This window comes from Egretta garzetta, unplaced genomic scaffold (assembly GCF_000687185.1).
Source record: "Egretta garzetta isolate BGI_Z169 unplaced genomic scaffold, ASM68718v1 scaffold299, whole genome shotgun sequence".
NCBI classification, from domain to species: domain Eukaryota; kingdom Metazoa; phylum Chordata; class Aves; order Pelecaniformes; family Ardeidae; genus Egretta; species Egretta garzetta.
Window position 1 is genome coordinate 1,361,208 of NW_009260696.1, and position 21,521 is coordinate 1,382,728.

A 21,521-nucleotide genomic window follows, 5' to 3' on the forward strand; every position below is an offset into this window, starting at 1 on the left:
ACACATTTAAGAAATGGGTCCTGTCCTATTGTAAGTGTTCCCTCTTTGTGGCCTGTGTTCCAGGTCTTTACCCTGCAGCTCTTCAGGTTTTGAATTTTGCATGTTGAGAAATAAGGATGTAATACAGTGTTGAGGGTTTGCCCCCTAGAAATTGTTTCCTTTTTACTCATTTGTTATATTTAGTCTAGGAGTCAGAACATGTCTGTGTTGTGTATTTGTGAGGTTCTCTGTTTGAGAAGGAAATGAAACAGCCCCATGCGAGTGAGATGCCTTTGATGTGTTACGAGAGAGTGATGTGATTTTATTGCCCTTCAAGGTATAGTCCTAAAGCTCAAACTGTGTATGTGTGCGCTGCATCATTTGCCTCTGTCTCTGCTGTACATCATTTGCAATAACTATTTCCTTGCACTGTAACAAGCTTTCTGCTTTGCTTACCCTGAATAGCCCAAAGCAGCTTCAAGACAGTGAACAGCAGCTCTGCATTAACGACGTATGAATTAACACGTAAGTGCACATTGCCTTTAGATGAGACTCTTTGTAATGGTTCAAAATACACTACAGGCAAACTCCTATGGTTCTCCTCAGTAGATCTAGCAGAAATCAACACAGATTAATGATTTGGCTTTCTTGAGTTTCCTTTTCCTTAAGCATTTGCTTTCCCTAAATTGATGATGCAAGTAGGTAGCTGTTGTAAAAATGTGGCTGCTGGGAAGGTAAAACATTATTGACTGTAACAACCCAGTATTGCTGATGCTAAATGAATTTTGATTCGCTTGCTACATATTTTGCAGTCCATCTGAGTTTAGCTGTATCACATCATTAGTCCTATGATTCAAGCATTGCGATGCTCAGGCATTCCATGGGGTAGGAGGCCAGTTTAGAGAGGGCCCAATAAATTTATGTGCATCTCCAGAGGTGTTTTCAATTGGAAATGAATAAAATAGCATTCGACAGAGTTAAAAGGCAAGTTGCTTTGTGGTGATGATGGTTCACTAGATAGGTTTTGCCCAAGGCTTTTGAGTCACAGATTGTGATGGGCTAAAAAAAAAAAAAGGAAGCCCTATCCCCACTGAAACTTGCATGCATGAACACCCATGTGTTCCATTTTCTTCCACACCCAGTTAACACTAAAATCTCCTTTGTGATTTTTCATGGCAGCAATTAAAGTTTTCCTGTATGAGCTGCCCAGTACTATATCCTATATATCTTACTAATTTTTGTGTGTTTGTTTACAAACTTAGCACCATTATTGCTGGTTTGCTTGCTACATGTTTTGCAGTCCATCTGAGTTTAATGGTATCACGTCAAAAAGTTAGCTATCCTATTTACAGGATGCCCAAGACCAGGGAATGAGGCTGGACTCCGAGTCAGATATGGGAGCACAACACTTGTAAACATTTCTGTGAATGTGGAATTAGGCCAACCTGTATGATTGGGATTATTGAACGTTACCAATCCAATGGCATTCTGTCAGCCAGAGAGTTAAGGGTACTATGTGATTCATAGAGAGCAGAGAAAATTATTGGCAAAGGGAGAAATTTGGACCCCTGGCCATGCGTGTCTTAATCAATTCAATGCTCATTTAAATACAGCAATTTATATTATTGATCACTGGCTTACTCTAATTTCACTGTTAAATATTTTAGATGATAAATATTTCTGTTAGGATTGATTCTTTCATCCTGAAAATGCAAAATCTGAAATGAAACTGCTCAGGCGCTGCCTCCTCTAATGACGTTGACATAATTCTACTCCACCCTCATTTGCATCTACTAATTACCCTCATACAATTGGGTTTTTCCAGATTTTTTTCACGCTGCTCTCGCTTTCCTACTTCATCTGTCAGAGTAGTTTCTATATGTCAGCAAAGAAACCAGTTGCCTGGTGGCCAAATGGAGTCCAGATTTCAAATTCCCCTTTCTCTTTGTGATTGATGTTCAGGCTGTGGTCACTTTGAAGAAGAAAGATACCCATGAGTACTTCGAACGGGGCTCCAGATTCCCGCTGCAGATCTTCTTCTGCACCCTGCCTCAGCAGTGACATTCTTGAGCAGTGCAGTCACTAAATGACTCCCCAGATGAAAGTCCCTAGGATTAGGCAAAGGCTTGAAGCCGTGTTCTTTCCTACCAGCAGAGATCAAAAGGAGCCCCTTCAAAGCCAAGTCCTGCCTTTTTCTGTCATTAAGAATGACCTAGAGATGTTCCTCTAGCTAGTTACCCATCAGGAATGATTCCTCTTACTGGAGCAACACCATGAGGAAACACTGGAAAATCCTGCCATTTCACTGCCAAGATCTCTCATAATGATGCAAATCCTGCTGGGATGTGTGAATTAAGGAAGGATGGGAGTAGAGATTGCGCTTAATTGTACTGTTCGAATGCTGTATTTCACGGGAAAGAAGTCTGATGATAAAGAGGTGATGGGGTCTAAAAAATACCTGTAACGGATTATCAATAATTACATATCATGTCATATTTTACTTTTTCAGAGTTGAAGAAATACAAAAGATATGAAGTATTGATGACAGCATATAATGTAATTGGTGAGAGCCCTACCAGCACACCAGTGGAAGTGTTTGTGGGCGAAGCAGGTAGGTAAAAGGAAAATGAGGTTTGGTTTTTTTTTTTGTTTTTTTTTTTTAAGTACTGACATGTTTTAATGTTCTCCGGGTAGTATTTAATATTTTTCCAGGAAAGGAATGATTTGAAAAATTCCCTGGTCATGATTACTCACAGTTTCTTGGAGTGTCCTCTCCTGGAATAGGCTGGCACTGGCAGTTTCTTGCCATTTGAAAATCAGTTGGTCTGCACGAATAAGGGAGAAAGGACATTTGAAAGAAAGAAGAGAAAATATTTTTCAGAGTTGCAGGAGGATGACTGTTCATACCAAACTAGCTTGAGGGAAAAATTGACTCAAGTTAAAGAAGTGAAAAGTGGAGCACAGGAAAGCCACAAGGGAAAAGAAACAAAACTACAAAACAAGGGAGACTTGGAAAGCTGGTTCTTTTATTTTATAGCTCTCTGTGTAGAGACGTTGCCTGTGCACCACACCTCGCTGTATGTTTATGCTCCTGAATTCAGGTTGATGTTGTGTCCAGTTCAGTGCTGGCTTTGGAGGCAGGGATGCTGGTTACTCTCAGGAACGTACAGACTCTATGCCTACATCCAGGCTCTGCAGAACCTGCGGGTCAGTGGTACCATTCATGCCTTTATTTATTATGGATCCTAGTGCCTGAATCCAGACTGCATTTGTGACATGTAACTTGCTGATCATTTTAAAATCCCTCCATTGGAAGGCTGGAGGTGGAAATCAGGACGAGACAGTTAACTAGACACTTCTTTGAACGCTTTGTGAAACAGGTGATTCTGCAGAGCCCGGATAACCCGCAGCAGAGCTTGTTCTTCTCCATAACTCTAGCTGAGAAGCACAAGACTGGAATAGCTGATGTCTTTCTCACAGCCACGATGGCGGTGCTGTATTTATGGTGACCCCAGCTGGGGAGAGGCTGGCGCCGAAATAGTTGTTAGTTATGGTATCAATTTCTGCAGCAGCATCTTTTGAAGCTTAGAACAAGAATAGGCGACACGCACCCTCCTGTTGTTCAGTGTGCCGCTGTGAATGAATCTGATTACACTTTTGTTCTTCTGTCTCAAGGCTAGGATGTAGAAGCTATCAAACCCAGCACTCATTCATTTTATTATTATTCATTAAATATTCTATTGCTCAAAACTAAGCAAAGCACTTTTTTTTTTTAAACTCTACTTAACCTTTTCATTTCAAATATGGTGTAACATTCACTGTCTTTCTCTGAAAACATCATAAATTAATCAGAGCAGCATGGTTCTGGAGAGACAGCTGGCAATATTTACATTTTTTTCTAGTTTACTGCTGCTCCAACTTACTTCTGCAACTGCAGCAAAGAAAGCCCCAAGTGGAGCGTGGCTTCAAAATACATTTTTGTTTCAGAGCTAAATATCTCACTGCTGCAAATGGAGCCAGCACATGCATTTATACACATGTACACGGCACAGAAAATGAGCTGGGAAAAACAAGGAGATGCTGTTATATCGTGTCTTTTTAATCCCATGGTCCAGGTGTGTCTTATGGTAACTGAAACGGGGAGCAGGGCAATGGAAGGACCCAAACATGGGAGGGAATGGAGATATTCAGGAGACCTTCTTTCACAGGCAGGGCTCGTATATCTGAAGCTGTAACGTGACTCAGATGGTTTTTTTTTTTTAGAGATCCTGGATTTACCTCTGGTCAGGGACAATCCAGGTTCATGCGGTAGAAATGATGAATGTAGGATCTTCCTGCCGATTTTCACGCTTGTTGTGTGAAGTTATTAAGCTTTGTTATATAACTGCCTCTTCCACCTCCAGAACCGGCTGTGATTTATACTGTGAGTAAAGTGATTGGAGCTGGTATTGCAATTTAAGTTTTAAATTGATTTGTGACACCTTTGAGTTAAAGTGTGCTGTGGAAATACAAGTTTTTGTTGTTATTGTTTGCTTGATGTTCTTACCCATGGTAAAGGCAGTTAAGCAGCAAGCTGGAAAAAATGGGGCTGCTTAGCTTCAGCAATGGGGCAACCATGTTTAAAATAGAGAAAATCTTCCCAATAAACAGCAAGTGCTGACAACACAGGCATAGCACCGAACACAAAATGACTGAGGGGGACCAGTCCTTGGTCTGAAGGCCCCAGATAACTTAGGTCTCGGTACCGTTAAATGGCACTTCGTTCTGCCGTAAGGGTTGCAGTAATTTTGGTAGGTGCGAGAACGTTCCTCTCTCAGTTGTAAAAAGGAATATACAGCATGTGCCTGTGGAGAAATGTGCTGGGTTTGGGCCAGTTGAGTGAAAAGACATGATTCTGTGCAGTCCTGGTGGGCGTTTCATACAGCGTGGGGCACCTGGAAGCAATACTGGCATTTGATGTGCTGCTCAGCTGCTGTGGCCGGTGCAGCCAGACGAGCGGTGCGAAGGAGGAGTGTCTGTAATTCCTTCCTTCCCTCTTGCACTCTCCCCTATTAGATTTGAAGATTTTTCCTATCATTGTATCTGGATTTTTACAATAAAAACTCAAGTAGGCAATGGAGCCCCCTGACAAACTTGAAAAAAAAAAAAAAAAAGCCATTAAAACCAACCTTCTGGCAGTTTTGCTAATCAAACAAGTAAAAAGCACCTGAATGGGGAGTTTCTCTTGGGCTCCGCCATGCCATTGAGCTGCACCCCAGCCAACAGCCTCCGCAGGCAGCCCGGGCACTCGGGTCTCACTTGGCTCTGACTGATGGGCAGGGGGAAATTTGGGGAGAAAACAACCTGCTTGGTAGGCAACGGGCCAGACCCGAGTACCAGACCTCTGTATCCTGAGTTGCCTGGTGAGCAAGGGAGCTGGACCACAAGCGTTTTGGGTTTGTTTTCTTTTTGCTAGAGGTAGAACAAAACCTTTTCCTTGTTACAGTAGCCCATAAGATCAAAGCCCTAGGCAAAGGCTGCATTTTGAATTCTACCTGGATGTTTGCAAAACTCACTGAGGTGAAGAGCAATTCTTCCTCGTGCCCAGAGAGCAGACTGGGAGCCCCGCGCTCCGTGCAGCCGGGAAGGATGAGCTGCCTGCTCAGTCCAAAGAGAGCCGGTGTCCTTCCCTCTCCTGCCTCAGGTGTCTGGCTCCCTCTCCTCCACAGACCAGAAGATCCTCATAACGCTGCCTTTTTAGAGGTTGCTGCAGCTCTGCCCTGCTCATTAGAGAACCATGTGCATCTCCCAACAAATGACAGAAAAAATTGAAAGCTGCCACTTGCAGAAATTAGGAAGGGAGTCACAGCCCCATCGGCAAGCCCCCTTCTCGCCTTGTTAATTCATTTAACAGTTCAGCTGTCAGGGATGCCGGCTTTGATTGGGAAGGCAGCGCGTGTTCAGCGAGAGGCTGGGTACTGATATTCATCCCAGCCCTAAACGCAGCTGCTACCAGAGGTGCTGTTCTGCTCGGCTGAAATTAAGACTCTGTTAGAGCAGCCACTATATCAAGAGCATTATTCTACCAGGTTGCTGTCACTGTCTGATTGTGTGGTGGGCTCTAGAGTTCAGGAGACTCCACTACCTGCATTTTAATTAAACAGAAATCACAGGTTTGGGGCAGGCGTGCTTCCACTAATTTGGGAAGGTGAATAAAATGGAAGGCGGCAATACAAATCCTGTGCTAACGAGCCCGCACCCTCCAGTGCTTCTCCCATATACTGCAAAGCTGTTCTGGATGAAAAATAATGGAATTCATAATTTCTTCCAGCAGCTGCTGCTGGAGGAGAGCGCCTGTGTGCAGAGAGGAGGTAGCAGAAGGGGTGAAGTACACCGAGAGACACTAGCCTTTAAATAGGTTCTAAATCCATTTGTGTGAAGAGGGGAGTGATGTGTATCATTATAACTAATGGTAACATCGGTGACCTTCAGAATTCACAAGAACTGATGAGGCTGGTTTGTTGTTGTTCTTTTTAATAACGATCTCCGAGAGCTGGCTCTGCAATGGGAAAGGGAAAGGAGTAAAAGAGCTGGGAGACAGAGACTTCTTAGAAGTCCTCCGTTGAAAAGCCACCTTGGTTGCTAGCATCATCTTTTGGAAAAACAGGTTTCCCAGCCATCTCACTTTGAAGAAAGTGAAACTGTAGCTTGGAAAGGAACAGGGGTGGGACCGAGGGATGACTGCTTCTTACCTCTCTTTTCTTACCGTCTTCAAAAACCTCTTGGTTTTACCTCTCAAATTTACCTCTTGGTGCAAAGCTTGCAGATGCCAAAGCAAATTTCCCACTGTTATCTGTAATTCTTTTCCTCTGCCCTCCTGCCTGCAACCTCACAGGTATTCCTGGAGTTCCCAAACTTTATTTTGCCCACCTGTAGCTGACACATGGAGGGAAGCTCTGCTCTGCTGGCACTCAGAGCTGCTTGGCCATCTCCAGTGTTTTACAGGCAAGGAGTAGAAACCATCTGGAAAGTTCCAAGACCAAAAATAGTGATCTGGGTTTGGGAAAGAGAAGGCAAAATACAGAGAAGCAGCCATGCTAAGGAGAAGGAAGCCTTGTAAAGAAGCAAAGACTTGATTCCAGGCACCTGGCTCCCCTTTATAAGCTGCTTCTAGCAAAGAGCTCTTGGCCCATCTTACCTGGTTGTCTGTGTTCAGGCAGCGTCCCACTGTCTCTCGCGCTAATGCCAGACAAGGTTGTCAGAACAAGGCTGCTTGGTCCTTGAGTGTTTTCATCTACCTCTGCAGGCCTCACTCTTTTCATGTGTTCATACAAAATACCCAACGTGGTGTCGCCTCCCCATCGTAGGGCGCTTTCTGGAGAAGGGAGTCTCCCTCAGCATTACCTTGGGCCCCCCTTTCTCTTATAGCGCAGCTTTATCTCCTTCCCCGCCTGGAATGTAGCTGAGAAGATGCTGTGCAGGGAAGTCCCCTGTGCCTCCTTGTTAACAGCCTACAAGAGGAATGACAACGTTTCAACGCATTAGAGCTGGCAGCTTCAATCAGTGTGCTGTGGCCCCCTTGGCTGTTTTCTCCTATCTGTTTGGGACACGCGGGCCGTGTCTCTCAGTGCCTGGCTGCGCATATGCAGATAGGGAGCGCGTTGCTGCTGGCACAGCTTGAAGAACTGGGTGGGCATTTCCATCCCAGACACCAATGGAGGAGAGAAGAGAAGGATTATTGCGGCCATTTCACATCGCGGTAGTCTAAAACCCATCAGCCTAGGGACAGTATCTTCCCTTGATAAATAAAAAGGGATGGAGGGAAGCTATTGGAAAGCAGTATAATAAATAAATTACTGGTTCGCTTGCTCAAACTTTAAACAAAGGGGTTGACCTACCTCAGCACTTTAAAAGCACCGAGCCTTTGAAATGCTAAGGTATTTGCCTTTTAATTGTTGACACTTCTGAGCATCAGCAAAAGGCTACTTTGGGGGGATGACAGGGTATTTGAAACATTGATTTTCCTTTTCCCCTCCCCTTTAAATGTAAAGAATCTGCAAAGCTGTTCCAACATCATGCTCGGTTGTGAATGAGCTTTACAGAGCCGTTCTGGGGATGCCCTGCTCCAGGAGTGACACTGGGTTTTCATCCTGTCCCCACTGCCTCTCTCCCTAAGGAAGGAGTTCTCCTCTGAGAGTGAAAGGTCCAAGCCATGTTCTCCAACAGTGAGCTATAAGAGAGAGTAAAGTCAGAGCAGAGCAAGAAAGGGAAACTATAGGAAGATGGAGAGGGGAAAAAAAAGTGGTGAGACATTTCCTGTTTGGACTGGGAAAGAAACCTCTTTCCAGTTTCTCTTGCATTACTGGAAACCATTATGCCCGTATCCCAACAGCATTCCGTTTCTGAGAGTAGGATCAGCCACTGGGTACATCCCGTCAGTATTTCTTGCTGGAGTTTAAACTCCTCCAGACTCACTCTACACATGGTTTCCACTTGGGGCTTGTCTGCCGCAAGACCAATTTGGATTTGTTGTTCCCATCAATGCAGCTCCGCTGGTGGTAATAGCAGTATAGATAGCACTCGGCTGCATTATCTAATCCTGCAGGGCTGTGACAGGATAGTAAAAAATAACAAACTAAAGTGTGCCTACATTAGAGCATTAGTCATTCCTTGTGTGGTACTGGTGTTGCTGCAATGCTGGGGAATTATGGATATGAATTTTCTATATCAACCTTGGCTCTTTTTCCTACTCAAACTGGTGGTTGATTTTTTTGGTTTTGTTTTGGGGTTTTTTTTAAGGGTAGTTTTACATTCTTCATCTGTTTACAGATGAGCACAAAGGGTTCATCATTAAACCTCCAGATTTGGTAGCTTGGCTCAGTAGCTGCTCTTACAGTGCTAAGACAGAAAGTAACTGTGCCAGTGTGAGTCTGTGGAAGAAGTGTCCTTAATGTCAACATGTCAAAAAGACATCCCTGCAGCTCTCTGGAGACTGAAATCTAATGTCAAGGCAGAAAGAAGCAAAGTCTAAGTGAGAGTCGTACTGCTGTCAAAGCAAGTTATTCTACCATATAGGGAAAGGAATTTTAAGAGAATGCACTGGAAAGCTGTGTCCAGATTGAGACATAGATTTGATGGGCTTATTTGACATCTTTAATTCTCCATTGACAATCCAGAAGCTCCCTAAAATGATTTGCAGTGTTTTCATGCTGCAAGTAAAAGCTGAATGCGCGCCTCATTAACAGCTCATTAAGTTGTTAATATTGGTCATAAGCAGCCTTTGGTACAGCACAATGCTTTATACAGCGCAGCAGCTCCTGCTTAGCTCGGGTGTAATTGCCTCTTTTTATCACGTCTCAGTGTAGGAAAGATGTTTCTGTCCGAGCAAAAATATCATCGGGTTTTGATCAACTGCGCTTGCTTATCTCTGCCACTGCTATTGCTGGTGTGGGTGGCTTTGGGCTGCAATTGCCATGCGACGTTTTGCTTAGATGATGAACTTCCAGTCTCCCAAACCCAACAATTTGCTGTCGATTTTTCAGCACTGACTGTAGCCAGAGACAGACAGACTCGCCCTACTCAAATTCATCATCGGGCCTCCAGTCTTTGTTCGGTAGTTGGTGCAAGCAGCAGCGGCAGCGGGTAGGACAAATTAGCTGTTGTGCTGCAGTGTTCTATGGCCTGTGAAGAGCCGAGAGCGGGGACATCCCTGCACAGTGCACAGAGGGTAGAGGGATGAGGAGTCTGATCGTGTATGCAAAGCCTTATTGAACTAACAGCAGAGCTACTCCATTAAAAGCAAAGGAATTAACCTTCCTTTCAAAAACATGAGCAATCAGTAGTACAGTAAAACGGACCATAAATTGTACCGGTAAAGAAGTGGGGAAGCCCCTGGTGATAACTCATATTCAAGAAGATACAGGCTGGAGTTAGTGTATCTTTGACTAAAGGGTTATATTTGCAGCCATTCCTCTAATTGTGCTGTCCTGCTCTGCTTGTTTTCAGTCATCCTGGGATATGTGAGCAAAACGTTGTAAGTATTTTCATATGGGTCTCAACTCCCGCGGCTTTGCCTCCTCTGTACGGCTTTGCTGTGAAGCCAGCTGTAGAGAACACAGTTGGTTTTCTTTTCTGACATCTGTTTGCTGTATCCGTCGTCAATCATGGAACTGGAGGCGTTTCAGGTTGCCTGTTGTAAACTAAAAACAAAAAAGTTGCCATTTTTTTTTCTTCTGAAAGTATGAATTAGCCATATTCTAAAGCATTTTGGCCACAGCAATCCGGACACTGAGATGATATGGGGGTCTAGGACCACAGTGATGAACTCAGGGATGCTATGACTGCAAAATAAACTAAGAAAGAGAAAACTCTCTCTCAGAGTTGAGAAAGTGCAAATTTAATCTCTCTCTCCCCAGGAGCACAAATTCACAGTCATCCGTGGGATCCCTGGGGTTCCCTGACCATTGCAATCTGTAAATCCTAAATTAATCCCTCATGGGGGTCAGCTACCCAACCTTGCATTAAAGCCACAGCGAAAGGTTATCGCAGTGGCAGATCTCACCTGCTCAGTTTGACATTTTTCCAATACGGCTTTTAACATTTGGTATATGGCAAACCTAGTGGAGATTCACCCTAATTATTTGACACGCTCTCTTGACTTAAGTGGAGCATAAGGAGTTGTCGGTGCTTATTAGGCTTTAGTAGGTGCTGCTCTTACTGTTAGGGAACATTAAGTGGGTGCTTTTGTTGGCTGCCATGAACCTGTGGTATTAGGGTATTAGAGTGTGGGATTAACAAATTATAACGAGTGGAACGTGACTATAAATGGAGGAGGAGGCGTCTTGGGAATGAGAGAACCTGGGGAAATAGTCTGAAGCAAGTAATTTTGCCCTCTGTCTAATGGGTCTAATAGACATTTTTAAGAGAGTTGAGAGCTGTATGTTCCCACCCGGTGCTGCTCCCACTCCTCCCGGTGCACGTGAGGGAACATCAGGCCAGGGTATCAAATGCTCTGCAGTTCTTCACCACTCCTTGTACCCTTGAACAACCTTCAGGGAACATCAGGCCAGAGTATCAAATGCTCCGCAGTTCTTCACCATCCCTTGCACCCTTGAACAACCTTCAGTACCTCCTGGGGGGCGAATCCTGCGCTCGTCAGAGCTGTCGCTGCTCTCAGTTACACAACTTTCACACTGGGTTAGCTCCACCAGCTTTGGCGGAGCTAGCCCTAATTTGCATTGATGTAAGTGAGAGTGGATTTTAGCCCGTAGCTTTATGCCTGTATGTTTGTTTGCGCATACCTAATGCTTGTCAGACCCTTGCTGTTCCTGCTCATGGGTCCGGCTCTGCTGACTGATGGGCTGCCTGCCTGTGTGTGATCATATACTTGTTGACACAAAAGAAATAGAGGGAAAAGCTCATTTTATTCTTTTCCCCCCTTCCTGTTTTAACCACCTGTATGCCCTTTCCAGAGGCAGTCTGACAGTTCTGCAAGGGCTTTACTTCTGGGCCAGGCGCTCTCAGTCTCTTGATGGATAATCTCAGTATGCGATGTGATAGCCTATTTTAGGTTTGTATTAGCTAAGTAGAACTGTGGGCTTCAGCAAAAGAAAAGCGTGTAGGTTTTGTTTGCAGGCTCTAACTGGTTCGCAGTACTGCTCTGTGAGATTCGCCTGGGTTGTAGGCACTGTAATGGGATCACGGTAACTTTTTCTGCATCACTCGGATCATGTCTGTCCTGTGAAAATCCTGGGTTGCACATGGCTCATTGGGAAACCCGAGCCCCATATTAAAAGATTAGTAATTGCAGCAACAGTGTTTTCACCACTGCTGGAAGAGATGGTGAGGGACTGGATGAGAATTACTTCTGCTTGAGTCACTTGCCAGTTTATGAAGGTTCTTCATGAATAAGTCATATCCGTGGAGGTTTCCTCAGAACATGATTGCCGCCTCGGTTCGAAAAAATGGCATTGGCAGATAACCTCCTAGAGTCTGGGTCTGTGGGAAGGATACTCCATTTCTAGTCCTTGTTTCATTTCAATGTTTTTCCGAAGTGTGCAGTGAATGTCATCGCTCCCTCTTTCCTCCCTCCACCCCCACCTCCCTCTCATATCCCTGCAGATGCTGAAGACGTGCCTCGCCAACGCTGGGAAGCTTCCCAGTGCTAAGTAAAGAAGCTGGTGATGTTGCTTTTGGGTATCATTTGCAGCTGCTTTTATTTATGCTTTTTCATGACTTTAATACCCTTAAAAATTTGATGTGGCAAAATGCAGCTACTGTACTAATTCTGGTATACAGGGAGGGGGCCAAGTGTGTGCCTACCCTGATAATATGGCACAGAGAAAAGCAGGTGTGCTAGATTCCCAAAGTCCCCAACCTGACAGCTATTCCCTTCTTCCTCTCCACCCCTTCTTTTTCACCAAGGCAGGTTTTTCTGTTTATCTTTATTTTTGCATTGATTAGATTGTGCTCCCTATTCATCACTGTTCATGAGGGTGAGAGCACTGCTGCTCAAGTTCTTCTTGTATTGACTTCCATCGGTCTCTTGTATGCTAGGTGATGTTTCCATTTCTCTTACACTGATCTGTGCAACCATGTAAATCAACACAGGTATCACATATTTCAACATCCCTGAAAAAAGGATTATTCCCTATTAAAACCTGGCTCCTTCCAGCTGCTTTACACACACACGTACTCCCAGTAGGAGGTTGGGCTGGAGACTCAAAGATGGGTCTAAAAGAGACCCAAAGATCCCCCCAAAGATGGAGGAGACCAGATTGCTCCTTTCCTGAGACTCAGGTCGAGTTGCAGGGTGACACGAGCGTGCTGAAGTTAAAAACCGTCGGAGCACTAGGGTTTGGTACCAAGTTGTCATGCCTGAATAAGAGGGTGGGAGCACTCAAGTCCAATGTTAGCAAATGGAGTTGTGTTGGAGGGGTTAAGACAGATGCCTGCCTTACGGCATCTGAAAAGCATCTGAAATACAGCTGAGTAACCGCAGAAAGTGCAGTCCTTGGAAAAAAAAAACCACGTACGTCCATCACAAAATAAAGCCTAGCTGAAACCAGCCAGAAATTGGTAGGAAACATCTTTTTTTACATTCTAAATATAGCTTGTGCCGCTTTGTCGCAGGGGAAGGCAGCTTCGCAGTAGCTGGTTCTGAAGCACAATTAACTAATTGTTATTGAGCTGATCAGCATCGCTCAGGCAGCGTTCCTGATGGCACGGAGGGCAGCGTTCCTCTCTCCCACCTCTCTTTCGCAGACTCTAAGAAAATGGCCCATAAACACGGAACATTTTTCTCTCTCTTGTTGCTTTTCCTTCGTGGAAGGAGGGACTGCAAACATCTGCAGATACAACCCTTTGCTTTTTCTTGAGAGGCCCCATCCTTGCGTTCCATCTCTAAGCCCACGCTGCAAGAAAAACTCTTGCAGTTTGCTTTGCCCATTCTGCAGATCAATCTCGCTGTTTTATCTCATGACCTTCTGTTTGTTTTGTTGTGTTTGGCTTTTATAATCCACTTAACTGTTGCTTATCTACTCCATAACTTGAGGGCAGCAGCTGCAATGGGAAAAGAAACATTCTGTGCTCCATGCCATGGCAGGGACAGAACTTCAGTGCAGTGAGGATGGTTTAGGCTAGATATGTAAAAAGAAAAAATAATAACCTGAGAGTTATTTTAAGAGTTATTAAAACAGGGATATACTGGCAAAGGTTGTGTGGGGATGGCGGGGCAGTCTGGAAATCAGCGATCGAGATTACACAAACATCAGACCAGCCAAGCTGATCCCGGTGTGACGCAGGAGGATGGATGTTTGAGCCCTCTCCAAATCCTTCCCAGCTCTATTTTCCATGACTGTGTGTGCCAGGAACCAGTGTATAAACTTTGGAAGCGCTGCGCGTGCATGCTTTAACCATCACCATGTGCTACGTTGAATATTGCTGTTCTCCCTCTCGTTACTCGCCAGGTAGATGGGATTACAGCCGGTAGGTCAGAACATGCTGCAACCACCTCCCCTACACAACAGATCAGAGGCTTTTTAGGCCTGGAGCTGTCTCTTTGTTCTGTGTTTATGCAACACATTGTGCAATGAGATCCTGGTCTCTAGGTGCTAACACCAAAATGCAAATATATTGATGACTAGGGAATAAAAGCAGGCCTGTTCACAAAAGCATGCTTTGATGAACTGGGGAGGAAATGCTTGCTAGATAGAAAAGGATCAGAGGTCTTTACTAAACAGAAATTTGCTTGGGATTGGTTGGAACTGTGGGATCAAGCCATTGGCAAGGAAAATCTTCGGTCTCTTTCATTGCATTTTCTCCTCATTTTTTGCCTGCGTGTTTATGTAAATGGCATGAGTGTCGGGGAATCTTGTCCCAGACTTGTCTATGGATTTCCTGACATAACACTGGCATTATAGAAACAATTAGAAAATCAGTAGAGGAGAAATCCTTTGCTACCCAGCAATGGGAGCAGATGTAAGAGCAGCAAGGAATGCTTCATAAAAACAGTTATTAAGTTTACCCGATGAATCGCAAGGATTTGTAGCCTACTGGTGCTACAGAGCATCGTGGCAGCTGTCACTAAGAAAAGGAATAGTAGTTTCATCCTGATGAAAAGCTCGCGGTGCCACACAGCCCAGAGAGCAAATATCCCAAGCAAGCAGCAAGAAAAACCACGGTGAACCTTCTGCAATGCCTGGAGCTCTGGCGCGGGCAGGCCACTGGGGATTTTAAGCACCTTTTCTTTAAGGGTTATGAGCATTTGCCAGCTCAAATTGACTACAGTGTGAGCAGAGGCTGTTCATTACGACTGGAAAATGAGGGCAGTGATATGTTTCAATGTGGATTTAGTTGTGTAACTTTATTCATGGGCTCATTTTAACTCTCTCTTGCATTTCCAGATAGATTTCTTGTCTTTATATGATCCTGCCAATATCATCCCAGTCCACGGATGATGACAGTTTTTTACTAATTACTCTACAACCTGTTCAGCCTTTCTCCTTGCTTTTTGGCTGAGAGAGCATTTCAAGGAGACAATCTCAAAGGTGAATTGAAATCAGATCAGGAAAGAAATGTTTACAAATATCTGCACGAGATTCCAAGGCAGGATACGTGCACGGAATTAGGCTTCATGAATACATACTTTTTTTTTTTTTTTGGGAAAGTGAAATGCTTTCCACCTGCCAAGAGCTGAGTTTGGACCCTCAGGGGCCTGTGTCACTCCTGCTGTGGTTGATAATGTCACTAACACCTAGAGCAGCGCAAGGGGTGCTGCTTTAACCTTGCTTCTTATGTATTCGTGATTTCAACAGCCGTGAAAAAATTCAGAGCTCGGTAATCTCAAACTGCATTCCTAGAAGGTAAAAGGCTTTTGAATTCACCTTTAAGAAGCGCTTGCTTTTATTGGCACAGGCTGTCCATACGTTCAGTGAATGGCGTGGCGTTTCAAACAGGTAGAGTCTTTAGGGATGTGTTTCCTTCTTTTTGAAGTATTTCATTTCACCCTTAACGTAATGTGCTGCTCGCACAGAGCCACATCAAGCAGCAGCAGTGCTTCTCTGCTGTCCCTCGCTGTCAACAAGAAATCAGTGCTTAGAAGAGGAGGGACACATCAGCTTTTGAAAGTTGAACAGAGGGACAGACTCACAGGGCACAAACCCAAACAATTTGCATCTCGTCAAGGCTCTGGGGTAGTGAAGAGAAATGTCTTTTTCCACATCGTCTTTCTTTTTTTTTTTTTTTTTTTTTTTTTTTTTTCCTCCCATCAAATTTTCCACCGCCGTGCCAAAAGGGCAGCTCCAGCAGCGAGCGTGTCAGTGCAGAATGATCACTGGCGGGTTTTAACCATTGTGTTCCTCAGACGTGCTCCAAAAAGGGGTTGAGGAAAAGCAATGTTTTTCTGGCAGCAAGCTGCGCACACCGGCTCTTCTAATGGTCGCATCTTGGAAACGACAATTGTTCCAGGCTGGCACATGGGATCCGAAGAAAAATGCTATTGTAGGCACTGCTTCAGACCTGGGTATTGAGAGCACTTTGAAGCTGTCAGCTCAGAACAGACGGTAGTGTCACTACCTAGAAAGAAAATACATTGCTAAAGCGATCCATTTTCGTCGGTGATTGTATGTATTCCTGTTTCCCTGAGCATGTCATCATCTGCAAATCTCCGAGATGTATTTTCAGGTTTGTACTGTGTGATCAGTTGGGCCTCACGCTCTGATATGTGCTGTGAAAATCTCAAAATCTTGAGATTTTCGGTCCTTAACGGAACGGCGCTACATTGCACCGAACGCTGCCAGCCGGGCGCCGAGCTGCTCCCCTCGCTCCTCCGCGAAGCGTGGGAGGACGGGGTGGCGATTAGACGAGCGCACCCCTGCGAACAAGCTGTGTTTCACCGAGGGTCACTCACTACATCCAGCTGAAAAGGAAACAAAAAAAATATAATAAATATATAAAGGCTATTTTCAATTTTGCCTTTCACGTTTTAATTGTACAGCAATAACTTTGCAATAGAGTTGCCGATGGCAAACATGCAAAAGACATTAACTTTATTTATGTTTTGGATTATTAATGTGGCTGTTAAAATTCCTCCAGTTAGTTTTGATTGAATTGTTTTTTTGTGCGATTCTGTCGTTTAATGGAGCGGTAAATAAGAATTTCTGATAATGAGCCCAAGCATCTGTCACAACAACCTGGCGCTGGTTATTAACATTTCCATTAACGGCAGGGTGGGCAGTGATAATATGGAAACCACACAGTTAGAACAAAATAAATAGTTGGTGTCAGGCTGAGTGGGTGTTAATTACTATTTTATTTTATAACTCGGGGGGGGGGGGGAGTATTGGTAGAAAAGTGTGACTTACAAAGGTCATTCTCTCTAAAGAAAGAAGTCTCCAGAGGAAGAGATAACCGGGGCTATCTAACTCGAGGAGTTAATGTTTTATCGCTTCTATTTATGGCCCGTAAAGGGGCCAAGAGAAGAGCAGCAGCTTTCTCAGGTGTTCTGGGTGAAGGCTCCGGCACCGTGAACATGGAGAAAGGAGAAGTCTGTACCCTTTGGCCTGCCTTTCTCTTCCTAATTCTGGAGTTTGAACAGGACACGCTTCAGCACCTCTTCTGTAAGCAGAACATGTGCTGGTTTGTTCAGACCCGCCGGAGGCAGAGACAGCAGGTCGGGAACGCAGAGCGTCCTTGCTAGCCGCTGGGGAAGAAATCCACCTGCACCAGGTTGGATCCCGACAAAGGGAAGGATGATGTGACCCAGGTGCACTCCGAGATTAGTTTTCTAGCACAGCACAATGCAAAGAAGAAATGCCATCAGGAGCCAAAGAGGGTCGGCACGTATATGTGAAGGTATAATCAAAGCAGAGCTAACGAGTAGCAAACTAAAAGTCATTTTGTCACACATAAAATGTTGGTTGAATTGATTAGCGTCTGACTGGTGCTGGAGGTAATTTCAGACAGTATTTTGGCCCGAAGTCTTGGAGCCTTGTGAACAGGCTGTTATAAAGACTTGCTGCTGAGCGGGAGGCCAGGCTGAGGGTGGCAAGGGGGCTGCCTTGCTCCCAGTTACTTTCCAGAGCGGTCGGTCAGGAGCACAGTGCCGCTGCCAAAGGCAAGCCCCAAACGTTACCGTAGAATGAAGACAAATTCTCCTTTCGTTTCCAAAGCTGCTGGCAGGATTGAGTTGATTCAATGTCTAACCCACTCTGTGTGGGACAGAACGTAACCATGTCCGGAGGCTCGGCTGCTCCTCAGTCCATGTGTGCTGAGACTTCCCTGGGATATAGGTACCTCCAGGGCTGACTTGTGGCGTAAACAGAGTCTGTCCTGGGTCCTTCCGCAAATGGAAAATTGCAACCTGGATATGAACTAGTTCTGCTTGTCACTATTAATTCTCCTGTCCTCCTTTCTCTCCAGCACCAGCACTGGCCCCACAGAACATCCACGTAAACTCCATTTCTGCAAGCCAGCTGGAGCTCACCTGGGACCCCCCTCCTGCCGACAGCCAAAATGGGAACATCCAAGGCTACAAGGCAATCCTCCTGTTTCTGCTGGTTTCATTTGTCTTGCTCAGCATTGCTATTACTTGTGAGATAGCTCTACAAACTGCCGCTGCCCTCGCTGCATAAGGCAGATGAAAACGGCATTCAGACTGCAGCATGGAAGTGGCACTAAGTCGCAAAAGCAAAAGAAAGAGAATGAGATTGCGGAGGGGGGAGAAAAGGAAAAGTGTGTTGGGATTTGTGGAGAAGGAGACCATGGGGAAACAGGGTATGCAGATAAGGAGGCAGCTCCACAGCTCCGCATATGCGGGCAACATGTCTGCTCCAAAAAGCAACAGATACACAAGAGCTAGGGGCAAGAAATGTGTTGAAGAAAATGAACTGAGCTTTCTACATATCAAATGTTACCAGCCATTAGCAAAAGCAGAACTTTCTCCAAGCTAGAAGCCTGAGCCAGGTCAGATTTCGGAAGAATTATTTCATTTCCTTAACTTTAACAAAATTAAATCATAGTATTAATTGCATTTGGTTCACAGGAGATGAGCACGTTGCAGAGGCATCTTGTTTAGCTTCTCCAGCATGGAATGGACCCTCAGAGAGTGGAAATGGGCAAGTCTACAAACACTGAAGCTTGGCTTGGGTTCAGTGTCTGGCTCTGCCTCTCTCCATGAATTTAGGTCCATAAGCGAAGAAAAGCCAAGCCAATGTGAATAATCTGGCATCCCTTCTTGGCAGCCACAAGCATCCTTATATATCAATTCGTGTTCTTTTCCTTTTGTACGTATATAGATGGCTCTTACAGCTTGGCTTGTAGAGCCAAGGTGGAGTCTTGCCTTGGCTCGTTCTCTCAACTTTCTGGCTTGCTTTGGCCTGTTGTAACGCTCTCGCTGCCAGGCCTGTCCAATAAGTAGGGCTGGCACCACTTTTCCTCTTGGAAACAACTTCTCCGAAGCCTGATTTTATGGCATCAGGATAAAAATTATGTAAGGGAAGAATGAGGAAAAGTACCTCAAGAAACTTTAGGGAAAGTCTTTATTACCCTCTTCAGGAAGGCATTTGCTTGGCCGTCCTGTGAGCACAAATGGTGAAACCGTTGTGTGCATACAGAGGTAAATTACGGACCGTGGTATCAGGATGCCAGTGCTGACAGGCAGCTAGCGTTTCAGGGAGAATTTAAAAACTGACCTTTCATCGCTAAACTCTGGCAGCTCGTATCTGCTGTCATTAGGCCATATTCTTCAGCCTGTGCTCTATTTTTGAGTGATGTACTCAGCTACATGGTCACTGGACTCGGGGGAATTTGCCAAAGGAAGATAAACGATTAGACACGTGGTGAAAAGCATTAGTATCCATTTAACGGAGGGGTCCAGAGCAAGACTGCGCCATCTTCCTGTTCTTTTATGTTTCCAATGCCCAGGTGTTTTCTAGGTGTAGGATATATTAAAACATCTCACTGTCCCAACAGATTTATTACTGGGAGAGCGACATCCAAAATGAGACTGAGAAGGTGAAGGTACTTTTCCTCCCAGAGACAACTGTCCGGCTCAAAAACCTGACCAGCCACACACGGTACATGGTCTGCATCTCTGCGTTCAACGCAGCTGGGGACGGCCCCAGGAGCAGCCCCTCGCAGGGCAGGACACACCAGGCAGGTACGGCATCGCTGTCTTGTCTCAAAGCACGGGCTTGGTGATGACCAGAATGTGGCTGGGCAGCAGCTAAGGGCAATGGGTGGATGCGGGAGGGCACTGGTGCTGGCTTTCAGATGGGTCATTACATTGTGATGGGCTTGGAGGGGAAAAAAAGGATCAACTAAGTGGACTATGTGGGAAAGGGAATGGTACAGTAGAAATGAGAATGGACTGGCAGAAGGATCAGTCCCTTCACAAGCTGGTCCAGAAGGAAACTGTCTGTGGGTCTGTTTCTGGCCTCTGCTGTCACATCTGAAAATCTGAATGAACTCATCCCCAGTGCCTGGAAATTGCCCGAACAGTCCTGTGAGAGAATTATTGTGCTTTTTAGAATTCCTCCTTTTTTTTTTTTCTTTTTTCTTTCTTTTTTGAATTATTGTGCTTTTTAGAATTCCTCTTTTTTTTTTTTTTCTTTTTTCTTTTTTTTTTTTTTTTTTTTTCTTTTTTTTTTTTTAAAGTGGGATCAGCAGCCACCCAGTCAGACAGGTCTGTGTCTGTGCTGGGCAGGAGCACTCCAGCACAGGGTGAAGGCAATGCCCTTGGTGGTGGCTATGAAGAGGACCCTTCTGAAGGTCTTTCCCTTCTGTGTCCTCTGTCCTTGCTTGCTTTTGAGGTTCGGCTTTGCAGCTGAGTGGCTGCTTTTTCGAGGACAGTCTGGGTTTCTGATTGATTATAGGACATTTGGATACCATTGATAAATCCCATTCTTAGCTTGTTTCCTTTAGATTTAGGCTGGGCAAATAAACCAATGTTTTATAATATATATGTATATCAGATTGACTACTCCTACTGCAATTCAATCTGTTTGTAATCCTTTCAGCACCCAGTGCTCCCAGCTTCTTGGCATTCTCTGAAATCACTTGCACTACACTCAATGTGTCTTGGGGCGAGCCGACAGCAGCAAATGGAGTCCTGCAGGGTTATCGAGTAGTCTATGAGCCTTTGGCTCCCGTCCAGGGTAAGAAAGACCTCCGATCATACATATTCATGGGGAAATGACAGAAAAGCACTGTAGTATCTTTTATCTCTGCCCAATTTCCTACTTGCTCTGTGCTGTTTTCCAAGAGAAGCCAGGTGGCAGAGGGTAAGTAAAACAATTCCGCTTTTGCCAAAACTGTTCCGCAAACTATAATATTGTGGGATATAGCCTTTGTCTGTCCTCTCTCATTTTCTTGCACAAACTATATCCTGTGTGATTTGAAAAGTCGCTTTACGGCCGTTGTTACCTGGTACGGGCAAAGAGGAAGCTCAGCCTGAGAGTGCCTGATTGTCTCCCCACGATGTGCTCTGAAATTGCTGAGTAGGCTCCATCCCAGAATAGTCTGCAGACACATTTGTGGGGCTTATCACATCATGTGTCACTTCTGTTATCACAAAGATTGCCCAGGCATCAAATGTGCTAGTCGTCACTGGTACCGCTGCCGCTTTTGACAGGGGAGAATAACTGTGATAGAGATTTAGTTGGGTCTGTTTACACGGAGTTTTCGAGCAGCGTTTTTAACCCAGCACTAGATTTAAGCTAGACCACAGCAATGTGGTGGCCACAAATTTTTAATTAATTTGCCAGAACAGCAACGGAGAAAGATTTGGCAATTTCCCTGAAAACAAATGTAAATTCATTCCAAGGGTGAATTAAAAAAGATTGCAAAGTTTGTGGACAGTCTTATTAATATTTTTGTATTCCTGCTAGATCACCAATAGTTCAATAGGATGTCCAGCTTTGGCAGTGTGACAGCAGGGAGAGTAATTTCAGCCATTGCCAATCCATTTTAAACTCTTTTCCAAAGAAATAAGGATATCAATCACTCATAGTTGCTTCTTCTGTAAGGAATCAAGATCTGTATTGTCTGAATATCCATGTCTCATG

At 44.8% G+C, this 21,521-nt stretch overlaps 1 protein-coding gene across 2 annotated transcripts in view; it reads left to right on the plus strand.

Annotated features, from left to right (window-relative positions):
- The window catches only part of SDK1 (sidekick cell adhesion molecule 1), a 419,730-nt gene that overhangs the window by 373,682 nt on the left and 24,527 nt on the right, over positions 1-21,521 (plus strand). For both annotated transcript variants that reach the window (XM_035901353.1, XM_035901352.1), the window contains 5 exons: positions 445-504; positions 2,489-2,590; positions 17,878-17,993; positions 19,429-19,615; positions 20,475-20,612. In XM_035901353.1, coding sequence (XP_035757246.1) covers positions 445-504; positions 2,489-2,590; positions 17,878-17,993; positions 19,429-19,615; positions 20,475-20,612 — 603 coding nt within the window. The remainder of the gene's footprint in view (positions 1-444; positions 505-2,488; positions 2,591-17,877; positions 17,994-19,428; positions 19,616-20,474; positions 20,613-21,521) is intronic.